This window comes from Lepisma saccharinum, chromosome 24, assembly GCF_977018435.1.
Source record: "Lepisma saccharinum chromosome 24, izLepSacc3.1, whole genome shotgun sequence".
NCBI classification, from domain to species: domain Eukaryota; kingdom Metazoa; phylum Arthropoda; class Insecta; order Zygentoma; family Lepismatidae; genus Lepisma; species Lepisma saccharinum.
The window spans coordinates 28157191-28180800 of record NC_139252.1 but is presented as its reverse complement, the minus strand read 5'-3'; the positions used below and the strand labels follow the sequence as shown (position 1 = coordinate 28180800).

Sequence of the window (23610 nt, the reverse complement as noted above, 5' to 3'; positions counted from 1 at the left end):
TCTCGCAGCTTAGAACGTAATTCTTTCTCGATGGAGATGAGACTTAAATTCGTCACGACATGTACCAAATACAAATTCTGAAGAAGAACTTGCTAGAAGGTTGAAACGTAACGTTTAGTTTTATGATTTAAAATAAAATAAATTCTGCCTTGGTTAGCATATTGAGTTTTTGGTTATCATGGAAACAAGGCTTAATGGTGTTATCATGAGACATGAGTATTTTAAAACTAGCCAGTTTCTGTATTTACCTCATATCACACTTGATAATCTCTGCAGGCTTTCATACTTTTAATTTCTCTTTCTAATCAAGGTTATACGTACACTGTTACACCACTTTCAGTGTCATATGGTACTGTAGTTTTGAATATAAAATACTCGTATGCCAAACTAATGCTTACAGTGAGGTAAAGAAGTCAATTTTCATGTAATTTGATGCTACAATAGGGGAAACTTTTATTTAAATCGTACTGTAAGCAGAATTCCATTAGGAATTTGTATAACTAGCTTTAATCCAGCTGGGGATAATAAAATAGTTATCTAGGCTAGTCTAAATTTTGATCATAGGCTTACTGTCATTGATATAAATATCAGTTTAACTGAAGAAAGTTAAGCCACATCCAGAACCATGCATATTGGTCACACCCGGAACCCTAATTTCATAGTTAAAACTAACTGCAAAGAAAGGATAGGAATTGAGTCAGGTTCGAAGATTACTCAAATGAATTTGTAAAAATTAAAGGGCAATGAAATTTCACATCAGCTGCTTCCTGCCACTAAATTGTTTTGACAGGAAACAACTGCTCAGCTGTTCCTGATAGTGTTTCCAACTAACCACTTTTTGGTACATAAAAGCCCCTTGATGTGTGTTACGAAATACTTACTTAAAACAAAAACATAATTGAAATTTAAATCATTTTTAGATTAGTTCAACAAAATGTAGACTTTAAGCTTCAGTTTAATGCTGTTTCAATAGTATTTGGACTAACTTTACTTTTTGAAGTGGTAGAATCACTTTGTCATGGATTGGTTGAACGATACTGTTTAATTATCTGTTAACAATTACCTACATGCGACAGTTAACATCTTACTAAAATACCTAAAAAGAGAGAGTAGGAGTTTGTAGAAAAACATCAAATGATGTTACATTTTCCTACATTAATTTCCTCCTCATTCACCTCCAATAAAAATACCATTAGGATAAAAGAAATATACAGATCATATTGAGAGGATGTGTGTCTCAATTTCAGAGAATACACATAAATATCATCAACTTTCGAAAAGTAAAAGGATGACCATGTCCCAACTCAAGCCCTAAATGAAATGTAAAATAAACAAGGAAGGGGACATCCCAACTGGAGCAATGAATGGATCGTAAAGGAAATAAGGAAGGTGACTTCCCAAATTGAGCCATGAATGGATCATAAACAAAAGAAGGACGGTGACTTCCCAAATTGAGCCATGAATGGATCATAAAGGAAAGGAGGAAGGTGACTTCCCAACTTGAGCCATGAACGGATCGTAAAGGAAAGAAGGAAGGTGACTTCCCAACTTGAGCCATGAACGGATCATAAAGGAAAGAAGGAAGATGACTTCCCAACTTGAGCCATGAACGGATCGTAAAGGAAAGAAGGAAGGTGACTTCCCAACTTGAGCCATGAACAGATCGTAAAGGAAAGAAGAAACATGATTTCCCAACTTGAGACATGAACGGATCGTAAAGGAAAGAAGAAACGTGACTTCCCAACTTGAGCCAAGAATGGATCGTAAAGGAAATAAGGAAGGTGACTTCCCAAATTGAGCCATGAATGGATAATAAAGGAAAGAAGGACGGTGACTTCCCAAATTGAGCCATGAATGGATCATAAAGGAAAGGAGGAAGGTGACTTCCCAACTTTAGCTATGAACGGATCGTAAAGGAAAAAAGAAAAAGGAAGGATATTTCCCAACTTGAGCTACTAACGAATCGTTGAGGACAGAAGGAAGACTAATTTAATAACATGTGTGTCTCTTTTATTCATGTGAATAAAGTTAATTTATATTGAAAAGCACAATGCATGTTTGAAAATAGTAGATGACCATTACACCACCCTGTACAAGCAACAGGAATAAGAAGCTTGCCTTGGTCATTTTTAGTCATGGCTTTAGAATGTAATTTTTTGTTGGGATTTTTAATCACGTTTTTATCTGTCAGTCAGTGAACTGACCCAAATCGAGAGAGGCTCACAATATTCACAAGACAAGCCAGCTGGAGATGTCTTAGATGAGCAGACAACTTGAAGCTTGTTAAAAATGTGTTAAAAAATCTGGTAACGTACTTCCCTCAGGCCCGTACCCAGGAATTTTTTGAGGGGGGTTAGACCCCATAGGCGAATTTCCATAAATTTTCTCTCATATTATACAATGTATATATACAGGGTGTATCAGAGTTGAAACCAAAAAATGCACCACTAAGTTGGGCCCAAAGAATCAGTAGAAAGTATTTGCAACAGCCCGAAAGCCACCCTTTGTGGTTTTAGTGAGGGGCACATGCCCCGTTCATGCAATTTTCAAATGGGAAGGGTATGTTTGGAATGCAGCTTCGGAAAGGCGGGGAAATTATAAGGGGGGAACCCCCGAATGTTACCAAACCTCCACCCTCATGCATTCGAGGGCATACGCTTTGTCCCAGTGCCTCTGTGAATAAACTGGGACGTCTTTTGCTCGAATTACGGTTCCCCTGTTATTGTTTTGCTCTACTACTTTATTAAATTTCCCATTACAATATTTGAAAGTATACAAGAAAATAACATTACTACATACATGAAATGATTACATAAAATAGTGTATGGACACAGTATTACAGAACACAATTATTTCTTCGTGAGATGGAGATTCTGTATGAAAGTGTTTGCAGTTTATATTGTAGTTTGGTATACCGGATTCTGTGGTACCAGAATCTAAGAAATTGAGGATTTGTATGGCTCGAGTGCTCTATTTAATATAGTTGGTTTTTAAAGGTATGAATAGGCTCCTGGACCAGCTGCCGAGAGAGGGTGAGTTGATCGTTGAAGACCATTTTAGTTTGTATTGTTTCATCGTTTGTTCCACCCCAGAGGCTAGGTGTTCCGCCCTCGGTGTCCCGTCCCGTTTCCTTTAGGAGGAAGTGGCCAAGGTATAGAGCACTCGAGTTCCATCACTATAGTGGAGTATTGCAATTTGTAGTGAGAAAAAGAGAAGTTGTAGATAAAATAAAAGAAAAGATCGTCGCCATGTTTGTGTATGTGTAGGCCGAAATGTGTGCACTTCAGCTAATTCATGGCGACGTGTATGATTACAATAAGATAACTAGTAAAAATAACAATGATAATAAGAAAATAAGATAATATATTATTATGAGTATTAATAATGAAAACAAGAGTTTATGAAGCTCCGGATTTCCGGTGCTATGTTCTTACTGGCGTACCAGTATGTGTATCTACAGAGGGGTTTTATTTGATAATTTTATGAGTTTGGGTTGTGTTGTTTTGAGGCTGTCTCCCTCAGAAGGTAGTCCCTGTGTATTTCTCCTTACATTCGCATGGGACGAAATCTTCTTTCGGCTGCTTCACTTCTGCCTGTAGATGTCACAAAGAATTTCCTTCTGGGGGCATTTATTGGTGCATCCTCCTTATCGCTCTTCTCCCCGGGAACTACTGTGGGTGCTCTCTACACGTCGAGAGAGCATTTTGGGACCAAGTCACCCTTCTATCTTGAGGCTGGCTGGGAGTAATGAGAGGTGTAGTAGGTCGAGCCTGCAGCTGTGAGTTGAACCGTTTCATTTCCTCCAAGGAAACTGCGTTTGTCAAGCATTTCAATTTTTCTCTTTGTTGCTGACAGAGAAGGATTTTGATATTCGTCGTTGGTAGTTCCTTCCTCAGATTCTTGATATAGTCCCCAGCTGCCGGGCAGAAGAAGACCTTATGTTCTGGAGTATCCTCAGTCTCTCCACATGTGGCACATACTGTTGTTTGCCTGCTACCAATTCGGTGCAAGTGAACTCCATAACGACCATGGCCTGTCAGTAGGTGAATAAGTCCTCTTATGGGGAGATCACCAGTAGGAATTTTGGCTCTTATGTTCGGGATGAATTCATATGTTCTTCTCCCATTTTTTGCTCTTTCCCATTCTCGTTGCCAGTCCGTGGTTATTTTGTTGTGAATTTCTTGGAGTGTCGGGTGGAAGGTCCCTATCGTTCTTATTATGTCTCTTTCATTGCCCTTCTTGAAATGGTATATAGTGGCTTTCCATCTCGCTTCCAGATCCATTGGCAGGTGTCCTGTGACAGCCAGAAGCGCCTCAGTCGATGTTGTACCAAAGGCACCTGTCGTTCTTAAAAGTATTCTTCGTTGTGAGCCTCTTGTTGTTCTTAATTTTTTTTTTGTTGTTTAGGCCATCTACCCACGTTGAAGCCACATATGTTACTATTTGTGCATATATGGATTTAATGTAAGATTGTATAATGCTAGGATGTAGATTAAAATTCTGGGAGGCCAACCTTGTCAGTTTATTCATGGCTAGTTCCCCTTTACCTGTAATAGATTGTATATGGGCTCCAAATTTTAGCCCCTCTTCCAAGGTTACTCCCAGATATTCTACGGCATTTGCTCGCTGTATAGATTTCCCTGATATTCTGATTGTTGGATTCCTACTTCTGCTGAGGCGACCTTTGACGATCAGATACTTTGTTTTAGCAGCTGATATCTGAAGCTTAGCATTACGGCACCACCCGTTTAGTTCACTTGGAGCGTTATTTGCTTTTCTCTCCACCTGAGCTCTCATGTTTCCAGAACAAATGAAGGCAACATCATCTGCATAGGCTATGACTCTATCGACGTTATTGTTCCTTCCTAATAGTCTCAAACATGGCTCGAGGTTTATATTCCATAAATGTGGTCCCAACACTGATCCTTGTGGGCATCTTTTTGTTGACAGTTTGGACACAGTTTCGCCATTTTAATTTAATTTAACTTTCCTGTCTTTGTAATAGATCTCCAGGAATTGGATTATGGTCACAGGACAATTCATTTTGTATAGTGTGGAGAAAAGGTGCGGCCACCATAAGCTGTCGAACGCTCCACTGATGTCAGCAAAGATAATTATGATATATTTTCCACCCATTTCCCTTGTTGCTTTTGTTAGTGCATTTATGGCATCCACGGTGGAGCAGCCCCTCATGAAGCCGTACTGATTTCCAGTGTTACCAATCATTTTGAGAAAGTCCTGAAGTCTTCTTTTTATAAGCTTTTCCAGTAGTTTACCAATACTATTTAACAGACAGATAGGTCTATAGGTTTTTAATGCCAGCTCATCTTGTTTTCCCTCCTTTTTAATTACTATCAATCTCCCCTCCTTCCATGGGGTAGGGAATTTTTTTCTCAATTAGGCACAAGTTGAAGAGTGACGTAATGAATTGAAGTGTCTTAGGGAGAGACATTTTTAATATCTCAGCAGGAATGCCATCAGGCCCTGGAGCTTTCCATTTCTTACTGTAGCCAGTTCGCTCAACACTTCTTCAGGTGTAAAAGGAAGAATTGGGTTATTATTTGGGTACCTTCCCATCTCGCTTCTAATAATGGCATTAACCTCGTTGTCCGTGTCTTCATCATCATCTGGCAATAGTCCATACAGCAATGCTATGGCCGTTTCCTTTAAGTCCATGGTTATGGACCCATCAGGTTTCCTGAGAGTAGTAATTCCTGAATCCTATTTAATTTTATTTGTTGCAATCCTGTACGGTATTCCCCATTTGTCTTTATTGAGATTTTTATTTACAAATTTTTGCCAATTTTTTTTTCTAAAATCCTTGAGCTCCTCTGCGTACCTAGCCTTGGCCCTGCGGTAGTCATCGAGTAGGATCGCTCTAGTGTTTGGAATATTTGATTTTTGATATGCCTTACTACATCTTCGCATGTTTGCTCTTAATTTTGTGAGTTTTTCTGTCCATGGTTTCTTTTGTATTGCCATACCTCTCATTGGGGTGGATGTTTGTATTGCAGTTTGGAGTTCTTTAGTAAGTATCTCTGCCCATTCATCCAGACTATGCTCAGGTCCAGGATAATCCGGCAACACAATACTATCGAGGAGGGTTTCCATGTTTGTTTTCTTCCAGTTGTACGAAAGGTTTTGCCCTGTTGGAGTGTTTGGGATGTTTGGAAAAGCATCCAGTCATATTTTAAAATGTATGGCATTATGCTCACTGGTAGTGATCATGTCCAGTACCTGCCTTCCCTCTATTAATGGACACATACTTCTATTTGATAGTGTTAGGTCGATGTTGCTGGATGCTCCAGCTCTACCTCTAAAAGTTGGCGGATTCTCTGGTTGATTTTCTATATTTAGGTTAGTTTCAGCAATTAGATCCATCATCTTCTCTCCATTGGCATCGATTACCCTACCAAACCATAGGGGGGAGGAAGAGTTGCTATCTAGTGTGATCAAAATTTTCCTGTTACGGTAGGCTTCATAGGCTCTTCTTATACAGGCGATTTACTTGTCAATATTGTGACTGTATTGACAGTAACAGTTAATTATTATAAAGTTTATTGTTTCATAGCAAATTTCCACACAATTGATATGGGAGAAAAGCACAATGCATGTTTGAAAACAGTAGATGACCATTACACCACCCTGTACAAGCAACAGGAATAAGAAGCTTGCCTTGGTCATTTTTAGTCATGGCTTTAGAATGTAATTTTTTGTTGGGATTTTTAATCACGTTTTTATCTGTCAGTCAGTGAACTGACCCAAATCGAGAGAGGCTCACAATATTCACAAGACAAGCCAGCTGGAGATGTCTTAGATGAGCAGACAACTTGAAGCTTGTTAAAAATGTGTTAAAAAATCTGGTAACGTACTTCCCTCAGGCCCGTACCCAGGAATTTTTTGAGGGGGGGTTAGACCCCATAGGCGAATTTCCATAAATTTTCTCTCATATTATACAATGTATATATACAGGGTGTATCAGAGTTGAAACCAAAAAAATGCACCACTAAGTTGGGCCCAAAGAATCCGTAGAAAGTATTTGCAACAGCCCGAAAGCCACCCTTTGTGGTTTTAGTGAGGGGCACATGCCCCATTCGTGCGATTTTCAAATGGGAAGGGTATGTTTGGAATGCAGATTTGGAAAGGCGGGGAAAAAAATACGATTGTCATATGAAACATTTGTCTGTACCACCTACCGTTTTCCGTGTAGAAAATGGTTTTGCAAAAAAAAAGGAAGGTGAGCCAAATCGAGTATACTGAGCTTAACAATTAAGATAAGTGCAGCACCATAACAGTTTCGGAAAGTGCAGGACACAAGCTTTCCAAAGATATGCCACATGATGACTGTGGAACTAAAAAAGGATGAAACCGTGTGACCCAAAAAGGAGGTCTAAAGTTTGGGAAGAACTCGAAAATTTCAAATGGCAAGGGGGGTCAAGTAATACCTCATTTTAAAGGTCACAGAAAACGTGAAAAGGATGCGAACATGATTTTGTAATCCACTGACCGGTTTCAAAATGGCGACCAAAACAATTCCGACCCCTGAAGTTGGTGTTCCAAAGTGAGGAATTACGTACGAAAATAGCAAAACACAAACACTGGACAGAGTACATACGATCCTGTACAAAGAATGCCAGCGGAACAGCTGTTTATTCATGACAACGTTTAAAAATGGTTACTGGTTCGCTACCATTATCAGACCATGCCACCCCTGTCACATGTAACGTCAGTGTACTGAACGTTCGGGTGAGAGGTTTGCAGTTTTGTAGTAGTACATGCCTCTGTGAGTGTACAACATGCAGTGAGTAGAACTTCAGGTCCATTGTGTACGAGTAGGAATAAGCATAAGCCCACATGTTGGGTAGGCTGCAGTACACAACACAACATGCTGGCCCAGTCGACAAATTACAAAGTACGCCAATTGCCGGTGTGTACAGTTCCATTCGACTGCACGTACGGTTCCCACTGCCCGGTTCAACAAAGGCAATTGGAAAGTACCACGGGTCGAGGTGTGACGAATCTCCTGCATAGCAGTCAGTTCCAGTGTGCTTCCACTGATAACGCGAATACGTCCCTCCAATCTTGGTCTCATTCACCATTGTCTGTTACAAGTGGTTGCAGCATCGAAGGCATTGTGTGGTACCTCAGGACGTTCTACAGTGCTTTCCTCGTGGGTAGTGTGCATTCCTGTACTTAATTCGCTGTGGCAAATTGTTGAATGTGAACTAATAATGCCTTTCACGAATGAAGAAGCATTATATATGCTCATGGTGTTGGGTGAGTGCCAACAAAATAGTTCTGCTGCTGCTCGTGTGTATGCTGCAAGGTATCCCGATCGGGAACATGGTTCAAGACATGTTTTTCGCACCCTTGCCGATCGTGTACGCAGAAAGGGCAATGTTCAGCCTTCTGGCAGTCACAAACATGAACACATTGCTTGGCCTGTTCGAGATGAGAGGTCTGCTGGTGTACTTGCAGCCTTCCATCTCAATCCTCACGTGAGTATCACGCAAGTTGCTCATGATTCTGGTGTCAGCGCAAGTACAGTGAGAAGGATTTTAAAGGATCAGAGATTTCATCCGTACCACATGTCCTTGTATCAAGAGCTACACGGAACTGATTTTCAAAGCAGGCTAGACTTTTGCATGTGGTCTCAAGCTCAAGTGAATGCAAATGTTCGATTCTTTGACGAAATGTTGTGGCCTGTCGAGGCTACATTTAAAAGTGATGGTCAGGTAAATCGGCACAACATGCATTACTGGGCCGCCGAAAACCCACGGTGGATGCAAGAAGTTGATCATTAACGTAGATGGTCTGTGAATGTGGTGTGGAATCATCGGCGACAAATAATTGGACCTCACTTTCTTCAAGCGAGGCTTACGGGTGTTGTGTACCGCACATTTCTTCAAGAACAATTGCCCAGTCTTCTCAAAGATGTCACCTTACACATCAGAACACACATGTGGCTACAACAAGATGGCTGCCCAGCACATTTTGAGCTGACAGCGAGGAATCATGTGAATGCAATGTTTCGTGGTCACTGGGTAGGTAGAGGTGGACCTGTGCCCTGGCCTCCTAGGTCACCAGACTTAATATGTTTAGATTATTAGCTCTGGGGACAACTGAAAGAAATCGCTTACCAAAATCGCCCTACATGAGCGAGCGCATAGTTGCTGCATGCAGGCAGATTAGTGACGCAGAAGTTATTGCAGCACAGAATGATTTCAGTGTCCGTGTGCAGAAATGCATTGAGACCGAGGGAAGACATTTCGAACATCTACTGTAAGTTGCTAAATGTGCATCACACTGGGTGCTTTACCTATTCTTCTCATTTTCGTTGTTCATTGGTTTCTGATTACTCTTTCGTTTTTCTTATCATCATTTCAGTTAGGCCTATTCCTCTTGTCAAACAATGGTTTGGCAATCAATTGTGAGAGAAGGACCTTTTTCGTTGGCGAAGCAGCCGTTAAGCATGCCAACAAATTCCTTATTGTGCGTGACAGTAAACCATTTGTTGCCAGTCCTAAGCCTGGAGAAAGTGTGAAGAGCGGTCAAAGTTGCAGCTCAAACAAAGCTTACAGTAGTATGGTGTTTCAAGAGCAGACCCATTACCATAATTGTTTGTACAGGATCTTACGTACTCTGTCCAGTGTTTGTGTTTTGCTATTTACGTACATAATTCCTCACTTTGGAACACCAACTTCAGGGGTCGGAATTGTTTTGGTCGCCATTTTGAAACTGGTCAGTGGATTACAAAATCATGTTCACATCCTTTTCACGTTTTCTGTGACCTTAAAAACGAGGTATTACTCAAGCCCCCCCGTTGCCATTCGAAATTTTCGAGTTCTTCCCTAACTTTAGAACTCCTTTTTTGGGTCATGCGGTTTCATCCTTTTTTAGTCCCGCAGTCATCATGTGGAATATCACTGGAAAGCTTGTGTCCTGCACTTTCCGAAACTGTTATGGTGCTGCACTTATCTTAATTGTTAAGCTCGGTATACTCAATTTGTCTCACCTTCCTTATTTTGCAAAACCATTTTCTACACGGAAAACGGTAGGTGGTACAGACAAATGTTTCATACGACAATCGTATTTTTTCCCCGCCTTTCCAAATCTGCATTTGAAAATCGCACAAACGGGGCATGTACCCCCCACTAAAACCACAAAGGGTGGCTTTCGGGCTGTTGCAAATACTTTCTATGGATTCTTTGGGCCCAACTTAGTGGTGCATTTTTTTGTTTCAACTTGATACGATCTCCTGTTCTTGAGAAAATAAGTTATACTTCAACTTTGTAAGTTAATCAAATGAATATCACGTTTGTTGAACATTTTTCAAAATAAATTAAAAATAAAATGAAACAACATTTTTATAAGTAATATTACCCAAAAAGGAAGATTGTTGGGAAGATAAAACAAACCGTGTTTCCGGTTACAAATTCTGCCAAGCAAAAATCATTTAATTCCCCTGACTTTTCCATGTTTTGAAAGCTTTTTTAAAAAATCATTTGTTTCCAATGACCTCAGTCCTAGCCTTGTTTTCCAGACTCCTCCAGTTGTCCAGGACTTTGGAGTCAGTGCAAACCCTGTAAATAAATTATCTGAAGGGAACAGCTAAGTGACTTCACCCTGGTGGTGTGTGCTGGCATAATATTGTTTCTATGGCGTATTTTTGCTTTTAGAATATTATTCGACAGTAAGAATAAATGCCAGTGGCAACCAAGAAGCTATTAAATGGGGTTGCATACATGTGGGATAGAAAATGCCACTTTCAACAGCTTGTAACATCGAAATTTTTGGCCTTGATATCCTCTGCACACTGTGAAAGTTGTCTGTTGTACTGTGTATTTACCTTCAAGACAATTACAAGTAAAAAAGAAGAAAAGTTGCAGTAAAACAAATTCCGATTGACAGAATTTCGTAAATAATAATGTACAGTACTTAATTTCTTGAGTGTTTTGGACAAATAACAATGCATGTTAAAAGTACTTCAGGCAATTTTTTGCCCCAAAAATCTAGCAACGGTTCTGCTGTGAAGTGGATTCTCCTATTTACATAATATTAATTAACCCTAAGTCATCGAGTGGCAGAATGGACATCAGTTGCAGAAAACCCCTGACGTTGGAGAATGTTTTTTATTATTCTTGTACTCTGTGGTGGCGAAAAGGGATCACAGACCTTGCGGTGTGGGTGGAGAGCTAAATGGCCCTTATATGGTTGGTTTTGTATTGCCGTCAATGAGGAACCTTTCTTCCATAATGTAAAGAGTATAGAAAATTCCCCTCTATTCTAATTATGTGAAACGTTAGAGACACTGTAAAAGAAGAAACCATTCAATAATCAATGGGTTCCTATTTCTCGAGTGTCAAACAACTGTTTTTGACTAATAAAAAGTTCAGGCAATTTTAAAAATGTACACAGTATTCTACAGAAAGTCCTACATAACCAATACAATGTCTGTAGCGGCGCAAGAGTCTTTCTTCCCTTAGGCCTATAGCAAGTAGTGTCCGAGCAGAGACGAACAAGTCGGGACATGGATTAAAAGGGACTATTCCTACTAAATCGGAACATTTGATAGCCTTGCATCAATGATTATAGAACTAAAATAGCCCAATATTGCAGACTGCAGACTTCTAGAGCCTGTTTGTCCAGAAACAACCTATTCATTTGTGCAAGGACAAAATCGAAATTCATGCAAAATTTGAAAAACCATCTACGTAATTTTTGTAGGTTTTTACAAGTTCAAATTTAAATTTTTCATGGCTCGAGGATGGGGGGGCATGTACACCCCCCTCGTTGGGTACGGGCCTGACTTCCCTTGTAAAATACAATACTATAATAACTACTGTAGGCAAATTTCAAACAATTTGATGTATTTCCAATTGCTGGAAGACATAATTTTACATTAGTTATGAACATAAATCTATCGAAATCTTATATTACATCGAATACAATGGGAACTTTGCTGGAAAACAGTACCAAAAAAGGTTAGGCCCAATTGATACTATAGTTTGCTTACGATGTGTTGAACCACATTCTATTTGAGCAAAATATAAACTGTCTTTCAAGAGTTATGTTAGGACCAACTCAGAATATCACAAAATACAACTGAATGTAGTACAATTATTGCTAATATAACTTTTTACAATTCTATTTTCTGACATGTACAATTACTGCATTCGGTAAGTATTCAAATTCTATTAACAACTGATATAAAAGGTTACCACACATTACAAAGTTTATAACAGATATAATCAATACTTGTTTTACTGAATTATATTGTATGTCAAAATACTGCCTGCAGTATCAGCTTGCTGATGAACTATTCTCTTTACCTATAACCCTCTAAACTTCACCTCAAGCTACATCTCTAAGAACAATGTCTATCAATATATGTGATAAAACTCGGAACAAGTTTCCTGCATTATCATACGGTAAATCACTTAATCTAGAGAGGTTTCACTGCAATATACCCTGCACTTATCGCAAATGAATTCACAAAAAAAAATTGGTATAACTTCCATTAAACATTCCAATTAAAGAGTCACGTAAAAAGAAAGTGTCTTTTTAAATGGTTAAATTTTAACAAACATCATCTTTGGTAAAAACAAATGAAATGTCCAATCTTTCTAACTATATCCTCAACCGATTCCATGAACAAAGTACATTCCATTCCATGCTTTCCCATCAACGAACAATGCCACCAAACGTCGAAACTCGTAGGTGAAAAACTGTTGCACCTTTTCTCTGCATAACAGCCTCTCGGGTGCAACAATTATGCACATGCAATCAGAGTAGTCCAAGTAATGCATTTTATGGGCGATAGAAGGAAAATTTGATTTCCCTGAGTTGTTGCAGAAGCTCTATGGTTCCTGGGGTTGCGTTGAAGTAGTCAGCCAGAGAAACTGCCTTTGGTCCACCAAAATAATCCAAAACAACAATATCGTGGATTTTCATCTTGGCAAAAAACCAGTGGTGATCTGGAACAAGAAAGAAACTTCTTTAATATTCCCATGTGAGCCCTGATGTTTTGGCATTATTAAGTGTAATTGAACTATTACATCAAGAATTTCAATGTAATGTGAACTGAAACAAACAATTAAGTGTAAGTGAAGTATAACATGGAAAAAAATAATTTTACACATCAGATGCCAACCATGTTTTATACTATACTTCTATACTGTAACTATACTTCACAATCACAAAATTATTCTGCCTACATTCTACAGTTGTGATGTTATTCACTTGTCTCCCTCCCTCTCCCTGCCAGAGTATTGTTAGAAGACAGCAAGTATATATTTTCTAAGAAACATTTCACAATATTATCATCTACAGCACTAAAGTATTTATAACAGAGTAGAAAAATACAGGGTGACTGGTCGCCATGGATTGTCTGAAAATTTTCACCTGGCACCTGAATTTCCAAATTTAGTTAATAGTTCGCTTATGAAAATTTCCATTAGTTTCTTTTTAAAAATAACAAGTATAGCATGTGTTTTTTAATGTTTGTGTTTTTTCTGTATCACATGTATCACTGCTAGCCAAATTTTAAATCTTCAGTGATATGGTAGAGGCGGCCTTATATTGAATGTATTACATAGTTATTCATGATGTTACCGGTAGAGCCTTCTATAGGAGGTGGCTCCCATGCAAGAATTAAGCCTCGGCTGGATGTTTCTCTCAACAGCTGAAAACTGCTTCTCCTTTTAGTGACAAAATCTCCAATAATATGCTTCCAATTTCGGTGATACTCTGCAAGGCTTTTCTAGTAGGATACACGAAGTGATGTAGATTCTTAGAAAACAATTTGGGGTTCTAGTTTGGCACACAAAAAATAGTGAAGTAGCATTAATGGGATCTGAAAAGCAGCTTTAAATGGGGCGTTTGAAGAGTTTTAAAATTCTATAATAATTAGGCTCAATATTGTGGATCTTAGTATCGTGAATTTATATAGATAATTCCAAGCGTTTGCACAATATTTTCACTAAAAAGTTTATAATTTTATACAGGTATTTAGTTCCCACGCCTTCTGAAAGTTCGAGGATTTTCCGCTTGTAGCGCTGCTGTCGTTCTTCAACACGCAACCCTCCTCGTGCGGTTCTCGCGTCTGCGGGACGTGCCGCTCAGAGTGCGGGGGAGGGGGGAGAGAGGTTTCACCTGCCAGTTCATATTATAACCTTATCTTTTCTTGCCATCTGGGTTTGTGTTGTTCAGGCAGAGACAGACCTTTATGAAATGAGGGAACTGCATTACTTCAGAGGCTCCTGTCAAAAAACAAGACACACAGTTTTGGAAGTCGAAGCAGTGAATCGTCAAGATTATTAGACACACAAATTACGGCAGTTTATGAGTCTGATCCGAAGGAAGAGGCAAGTTACGTCGTTCAATTATTCTGTGATTAAAACTCTTCACGTTTGTTTCTATATATTTACTTTATGCACAATAATGGGAATAAATATATGCAGTAATCGAATTGAATAAAATGTAGAAAAGAAGGGACAGAGATTCCTATTTTGACATTTTTTTTACTTCATATAGTTATAAATACTTCGAAAGTCCAGAACTCACAGAATCTTTGCAGGCGGGAAGGTTTCAAACATTCGTACCGATTTATATGAATTTATTGAAACTCAAAGTAAAGAATAAAATATTCTCTTCCTTGTATAAAACATAATATTTTTAGTTCGAAGACAATCAACGCGTGTGTACACACACACGCACACACACACACACACACACACACACCCACACCTAGTCCTGCATTCATCCCAGCAAAAAATTTACCTGCGGTATTAAGACTGCAATGCTTTCAAGTATGAACGTGGTGAGGAGACGGGAAATTATTCTAAATTTCTTTGCACACCATGAATTCAAAACAACATTTATTATAAAAATTACCAATTTAAATTGACGTATTAACGTGACGTGTAACGTGCAGCTGCCCCTTTACTCAATCTCTGGCGTCGCGTCATTGTTTCACATTTTCAGTGTATCTCGCTGGCTATTGGCCAATAATAAGTGAGGGTCGAGCACAGTGCTGTCACACAGAACATAAAATCCGCTTTGTATGGGAAATTGTTCTTGTGGATTATTTTTTAGATAATATAGAAGATTTCACTCCTTGCTTTAATGTTAACAACTGCATAAGCACTTCTGACAAGCAGAAGCGGCGCAGGAACATTTTTCTTGGAAGGGGCACAAGATTAACAATGTAGGGGCATGGAAAATTCCATTTTAGAACAGGACACATGAATTTCCTGTTTCTTAGTGAAATATTTATAATTATTATTTCTTAATTTTTGAGGATTTTTGAGGATTTTTGATAATTTTAAAAACAGATAATTCCGAAATATATGAAGATCTTGGGCCTTGTTCTGCACTCATTAGGGATTTAATGGAAATTGTGAACAAATATAGGTCTACCTCTACATGTATCCATTTTAATGCCTGATGGAATTTAAAAGGAGGATCAGGATGAGAATGATTCCACCCCTGTTTTAAACCATCCCAACCTCTAGTTGTGAATGATACAACCTTTATTTCATAATTATTTTTTTGCAATTTCAGAAACTTTACTAACCACAATAACTTAATGAACTTGAGAAAGGAAATAGCAATCCATGTATGTGAATTATCTAATTTTCGAATATCTGGTTCTGGATTCTCCGAATGTCCGGATATTCTGATAACCATATTACTGGTTATTATTGGTCCTTCCTTAGGCATTTCAGTGGGTATGAGGGGTAATTTCCTCTCTGGATTCTGCATTTCGTTACATCTGTGGACGATATGTGGATGCTACGACGCCAGGTGTTCCGGGTTCGAATCCCGGCCTGAGTATGGATGTTTATGAGTGTACATTCATCAGTTTCATCATATCATCCATCACTCATCGCATCCTTCGCAAATTAGCCAAAAGTGGAACAAAAAGCGAAGTAAAATAAAGCTAACCAATGAATCAATCAATTATGTAAGGAGAAAAAATATCTTTCTGATTTTTTGTAAATCTTCAATTTTCGTGATTTTTTTTTTATTGTTGTAAAAACCCGTCTTCTAATTTTAGGCTTCAAGGCTGTGTTTTCATTTTCTTCTGCGTACTTGAAAATTGATTCTGAAGTACCTTACTATCTAAGGACCCTACAACAGTTTTAGTGTTTTGTCCATAATAATTATGGTAGCACACATAATAATACTTCATCTGGTTCGGCATTCCCTCCCACCGCCCCCTGGTGGATTGGTTAGCACATCGCGCTACGACGCCACGAGTGCTGGGTTTGAATCCCCACCTGGGCGTCAGTATTTGTCAGTGGTCAATCATCAATTTCATCATATCATCACTCATCCCCATCTTTGCGATTAGCCAAAAGTGTCAGAAAAGCGAAGTAAATTAAAGCAAATCAATAAACAATAAGCACCCCCATCCCTCCCCCAGGCTTCCGGTCAGCGGCGTCCCTGATTTTCACTTATGAAATGTAGCAACCTAGTTGTAACTATTCGCCTTTGTTTCATCTCTCCAAAAACAAACCAGAGCTAAATAGAAATTCCTTTGGTACTCGTATTTTTGTCGAGATTTTATTCTAATGAAGCTGAGGCTTGGTTGATGACAGGAAACTGAGGAACGGACACTCACGAAGAACACCCAGTGCCACCAAATAAATCCTTGGGCAGCCACAGATTCCAGGTAGTTGAGGGCTTTGAATGAACAAGAATTTTCGGACCCGGGTTCCCCGATTCTGGAGATATTCATTCCCATAGATTCCGGATCCCAGAAATTCTTTATATTAGTTGTGTAGGGATGTTGTTTGAAAGGCACGAGGCTCGTATATGCCTGCCCAGCTACTATGCATTTCAAGAAAGAAGTTTAAGATGGTATCATGCAATGGTGATATGGTGATTGGGCATTGCCCATGGTCTAGTGCTTTATTTATATATATATATATATACGTCTTCGGATAAGCATTTTTTTCCTGTGGTTGGGATCGAACATATGACGGGATCGTCTGCACGATATATATCGCCAAATATCATGACGATATATCGTCTAGTTGATATAGCCTGGACGATATTTTTTTCAATATCGCGATATATCGTCTTCGCCCAACACTACTAACAAACTACTCTACGATGCACACAGGTTTTGTAGTAAAGCTTAGGTTCGTGGACCTCCCCAATGGCTCAGTTGCAGTGTCGTCGCCTTGTAACCAAGGGGTTCCAGGTTCAATTCCAAGTGGACGCAAGTAGTGAATCGAATCTCACTTTAAACTGCAGGTCCAGTTCCGATTAGCGTATCTGTGCATAAAGTGGACATAAAACATCAACTCAAACAATCATAGCATAGGTCCGTGTCTTCTCCTCTCACCAAATGGCCCATAGGCGCATTGTATCAGATTTCCCACTTGAGTAATATTTAAGGTGAGAAGGGAAATCCTGTTTCGCCGAATATTTTGAAGGGAGAGAATTTTCCCTCCACTGGGATATTCAGGTGTTATTAGGGAATCCTTGTTTTTGATTTCGTACGACCATGAGATGGGTGATACATGCCGCCGGATCTAAATGCTGAAAACTAAGAATAAATTGTCATCAATTTAGAGTTAACAGTAATAGCAGCGCCCCACCCCTTTGACAAATAACATTACTCTAGGAAGCACTTCGTAAATATAGCTCCTTGAAATTCAGTTTAACTCCATTTAAGGTGAAATTTAGCTCTTTTATGCGCACCAGGTTTGGCAACACTGCCAGGGGGCAAGGAGAAATGCATTGAGCATATGGGAGTATTTTTGATTTGTTATCTTGTCAATATCAAACTTTCGATGGAATAGAAAATGATATCAACAGGAAGAGGGAAGTTTGAAGAAGTGATAGCCCAGCAGAAAAGTCTAAACTCCCATTTGATTAGCCGTAACTTGATGTTGAAGTTCATTCCCCATAAGAAATACATAGGATTCCGAAAATTCTTATTCATCATATTTTTTACAAGTCGTATCTAGCATAATAATCAACTTTGAAAAACGCTTCGACCTGCCACATGTGGAGAAATTCATGCTCTCTTGTACCCCCACATTTTTCTTCAGTAGCATTACCCATTCCAACGATATTCAAATAAATGCACACATGGTGCGTAAGTGTGTCTCCTCGCCTTAAAAAGTTTAAAGGCTAAAGATTCCGTAAAGAAAGGAAGTACTATTTATAGTATTTGTGAATCTGAAGAAAGCATTTGATAGAGTGAATTAAATGAAACGTATAGAGATACTGAATAAGATCGGTGAAGGGTTCGGAAGAGTGGAAATTCATAATCATAAGCAATCTGTTTCATGAAAGAATGAATTAAACTGAGAGTAGAAGAAATGATAGAGGGAAGTGAAATTAGGAGAGAAGTACGACAAGGATATTGCCTATCACCAGGCACGTATCTAGAAATATGTTTCGGGGCAGGGGGGGGGGGGGGGTTGCCGAACCAAGTGTCTCAGAAATAATAATGGTAATGTTTAAATTAAAATAATTATATTAAATAAAATTAATACTAAATACAATACATAAATTAATATTATATTATAACTACAAGAATAGGTAAAAGGACTGTATAAGAATAGAGATATAACAGCACATATTCATTACGTAGTTTACCTGTAGTTAAGATCGGAATAATTTACATAAAGACAAGTGCCCTGACAATGAAATTATTGTCAAATTGATGAATAATTGAAAATTTATCGAATAACAAAAATGATCTTACATGTAGTTGGAGAAAAGTAAGTTTCTGATTAATATTTTATGCATATTGAGTAGTAGTGTACATACATCTTCTTTGTAATGTCATTCAAAGCCGTATGATCCCAATACAATCCTTGCCTTCTAAAAACTTCAAAGGAAATTAATAACCATCGATTATGCAACAAATACTAATATTTTCATTACTTAATTTTAGTACAGTAGAACGTTGTTTATCCACATTAATTGGGACCGAAGGTTATGCGGATAACGATTTCTGTGGATAATCAAACATGTGTTTATTTAACAAAGAAAAGCACGTACCTTACAGGTTTATTTTATACATACAGTACACAATACTACATACGTATACAGTACAAGAAAACAAACGACATGAGAAAACACTCGTTGAATCTTGCTTTTTTAATGTGTGGATAACTGGCGTTGCGGATAAACGACGTTCTACTGTACTTCGTATCTTTTGAGAGGGGGGGGGGGGGTCCGCACCCCTGGATCCTCCTAAATACGTCCTTCCTGTCCTTCAAAGCCCTATGATTCCAATATAATTCTTGTCTTCCAGTAAGTTCAGAGTACAACAAAGGCTAAAATAATATATTTTTCATTATTTAATTTTAGTACTTGATAAAACTTTCGGGGGAGGGGTCCGGACTCCCTAAACCCCCATAAATACGTCCTTGCTTATCACCAACATTATTCAGCATCTATTTAGAAAAACTAGTAAAGAACTGTTTCCAGAGTATGAGGTGCTAATAATAGAATGAAGAAGAACTGAATGTATAAGATTTGCAAATAACATGACTTTGTTAGCAGAAGACGTGTGAACGGTGAAAACGTAAGTGCCGACTGTAAGCATTCGGGATGAAAATAAATGTGAATAAGACAAAGGCCATGGTTAATGGGAAAGAAACCTAAGAAAATTAACGTGAGACTTCAAGGTCAAAGTATAGAGCATCTTAAATGTCTAATTTGCTGTTACATTTGACTAGGGGGAAGAGGTAATACAACTATCATCCACTGCTCACTGCTTCGAAATAAAGTGTCGCAAATGAATGAATTGAGGTAGTTATTTTTGCAATAGTTAATTGCATATTGAGTTTTTCAAACAATTTTTCAGGAATTTTTACTTGCCCTTAGACTGTAAAATTCGATACTGTATTGCATTAATACAAAGCAGAGCTTTGCTGTAACCGTTTTCTATGTCAAAGCAGAGCTTTCCTGTAACCGTTTTCTATGTCTTATCAATTCAGAAAATTTCCTGCGTGTTGTGGACAATTTTACTAGTAATCGAGGGTGCTGCTTTTCGAACATTTACTTCCGAGTGTACTGTCTCACTCGATCTCCGACGGTTGGTTTCATCTCAAACGAGTATGCTACTTTATGTGAACATAATTGTACAATGAGTTTCTGACTTCGTTTAAATTATCTTTCACTCAAGTCCCTGAAATTTCCAAGAAAAGGGAAAATTCTCTCCATTGAAAATATTGATTGATTGATTTTCTTTATTTTACCTCGCTTCTTGTGCCACTTTTGGCTAATTTGCGTAGATGGGGATGGGTGATGACCTTATGAAATTGATTAATGGACACTCACATACATCTACACCCAGTCCAGGATTCGAACCCAAGACACCTGTGACCTTCAAACCTAAAACAGGGACTTCACAGCGCAACGGGGCTGGTTATCTCAAAACTCAAAGCAAGTTGGAAAAACTTTCTGGAGGCTATGGTTCAGTTTTAAAAGAAAACATGCTTCAATCACATCTGGTAGTGACCACGAGCATTCCCTCCTGACTGCCTCCCCTCCTCCTCTTTAGCCGCGGGGCCGATTTGCCGAAAGGGCATGGTTTATCGCACCAAATTCAAACACCATTTTGGTCACGCACCGTATTTCATCTTCTGACTAAGCGTGGAATGATTTCGTGGTTAGGGAGGCTTGTTAGTTTCAATCTCTCAGCATAAGTACACTCTAACAACGAAAACATTTAACCTGGCCTGGCTTCAGAAGACGAAATACAGAGCTAGACCAAGAAGGGGTTTGAATTTGGTGCGATAAGTGAGAGCAGTTGCAAAAAATCGGCAGCGAAGATGGAAGACGTCTGATAGGGACAGAGGGAAATTCGTAGACAGCGATGCCAACGCCTCCCTCGCACTTCTTCGTACTATTGTTAGGAAAGGGACTAACGACACTCTCGAAATCGCAATTCCTTTCAACATCCAGCCGAGGCTTAAGTACATTTAATCCAATCCTTGTATTAATTAATAAATTAAATGTTTTAAGATCACATTACAGTATATGCATAGCCAGTGATCAGAATGCTACATTTTAAAAGTAGCTTCACTACAGCTACAGCTACTCTTCCAAAATGTAGCTCTGTTACAGCTACAACTACATTTACCAGAAAGTAGCTTGCTATGCTACTCCTGTTCGCTACTCGCTACTTTTGCACTACTACTCCGTAAAAAACTTAAAACAACCATGTGGATATTCAAAGAAGCCCCTAGTATGATAGTTGTTCTTAGTGGAAAATAGATTATTTATTATCATGATTCCTGTCATTCAATAATTTTGATAACAGTCTTACTTCGATTACTTATTTTTACTATAGTGTTTGAGAATAACGTACCTCAGTAAGCAGCATATAAATTCAAATTTGATATACGAATATTGCAATTAGAATGATTGATTGATTTGTTTTATTTTATTTCGCGGTGTGTGCCTCTTGGCTAATTTGCGAAGATGGGGATGAGTGATGAAATTTATGAATGAACATTTACAAACAACCATGCCCGAGCGGGATTCGCACCTGGGACCCCTGGCATCACAGGCAATTAGGATGATACCCAAAATAATGATTACAACTATAGCTACACAAATACAATTTGGTAGGATTATTTACATTTATATATCAACATATTTTCCCTGAGAATAAATATTGAGTTGCGTCACATGCTCCGTCATTCCCCATGCTGCTCATCATCATTCACCATTCTTCCTCATTCTCACAATTAGCCAAAAGTGGCAGAAAGCAACTCTAGATAAGAGAATTACTAAATAAAATATTCATCCTCATTGTCATGATCAGTGAAAGTAACAGAAAAGCGAAACAGAACTATATTGAGGAAACTGACGTAATTTAAAAATTTGTTAACAAATATTATGACAAAAATAATTATAATTCTAGAAAGTGTTGTATCGATCTTCTAACAATTTCTTGCTGGTGAGATCCTATATCCGACAATGGTCAATGCTGTTAATGCACTGAGCCATTTATTGCTGATACTATTGCTATGAATCGCTCATTTTTGCACTGCAAGTTGTATTTTACACAGTAATTAATGGCATTTTGCAGTCTCTTACACCATGGATATACACAGGATATGTTCCGGGGGTGGTGCAAATGAGGTATTTTTTCCAGGGGTATATTACAATGGTGTGTTTTACTCACTATCAATACAGATAAAATATGTAAATAACTTACATGAGTGAGTAGAAATGGTTTAGAAGGACGTTTCGGAAGTCTGTACTACTTCCTTCATCAGGTAATAAATAAAAAACTTTAGGTGCCAAACATGGTACCACGTTGTCAAATCGTAAGTTGAGGATTCAGGTTGAGGATAGAAAAGGTAAAAAAAACTTACGGTGGCAGCATAAAACTCCGAAAAAATCTTCGCTGGTGAAAAAATTCCCTATGTTAAAAACTACCCAACTAAAAGAAATAAAAATCGACGACCTATTACAGTCCCCTAGTGACTTCCGTCAGTGTTGGGGAGAACACATGGGCCTTCCAGGGGTGCTGAAAACGAGGCATGTTTCTCCCCAAAATAGAGATGCAGCTCAAAAAAAAAGGAGCCGTTAGCCGGAATATATTCATATATGTCAGTTAGTTATCTAGATATTAGAATTATTCAGATACTAATGAAATAAATTATGCAGATATCTATAACCTGCGATATAAAGGTACAGTAGAGCGTCGATTGTCCGAACGTCGGTCAACCGAACGACCGCTTAACCGAACTATGTACTCGCTCACTTTCAGATATCTGTAATGAAAAAAGTACGTGACTTAGCTGCTCGTAAGCGTGTAGGCTTGCTTAGACAGACCAAAATAAAGGATTTTTTTAAACGTTAATTTTGTGTACTGTGTGTATTGTTCATGCAAAATGCGTATGTAATATGTACATATTTTTGTTTAATAAACTGTACCACATACTATATATTCCTACTAAAGTTGCCTTTGTACGTTACTTTGTAATACATACTTAAAGAGATGCCTGTTTTTATGAATAAATTTACTGTACAGTACTTCTTTTTGGCAAATAAACATGTACAGTTCGATTATCCGAACAAACCAGTTTTCCGAACACCCATGTCCCCCAATTACTTCGGATAATCGACGCTCTACTGTACTTACAATCTAGTAATAGACTGTCTTTATAAACCTCCTGCAAAAGTGTTATTGTCGATTTTTTTGACGCTGTTGCCATAGTCAAAATTTACCTCAAAATGCTGAAAAGAAATGTAGCTGTAGAGCTTGGAGACTGAATTATTTTTTTTGTCTACCCCTGATTTATTATCTTACACAAACAAATTCCCCTCTGAGTGATTAAGTAACAAAAAAGAATAAAGAAATAACAAACAACCAGAAGACACTGGAAATGTTTAAATTTTCTTGGGCTGTGGCCGCAAAAATTTAAATATTACCAGCCTGTGGTGAGTGTTTCGTATCTCCGTCTCATTTTTAATTTTTATATTATCCCTTCTTGTGGTGGGCCATGAGGGTGACGGCATGTGAGGGGGAGGGGCTGATTTAAAATTAACACCTCTGCTATTGACATATTTGTCAATGATTAGGAAATGAATTAATGAGGAAAGTAGGAAGTGAAC

General features: G+C 38.4%; 1 protein-coding gene across 6 annotated transcripts in view; it reads right to left on the bottom strand.

The window, feature by feature from the left end:
• Positions 1-11965: 11965 nt before the first annotated feature.
• Positions 11966-23610, bottom strand: part of LOC145978423 (uncharacterized) — a 104887-nt gene continuing 93242 nt past the window's right edge. For all 6 annotated transcript variants that reach the window (XM_083111057.1, XM_083111056.1, XM_083111053.1 and 3 more), the window contains exon 6: positions 11966-12977. In XM_083111057.1, the coding sequence (XP_082967183.1) occupies positions 12811-12977 (167 nt within the window). In that variant the 3' untranslated portion in view covers positions 11966-12810. The remainder of the gene's footprint in view (positions 12978-23610) is intronic.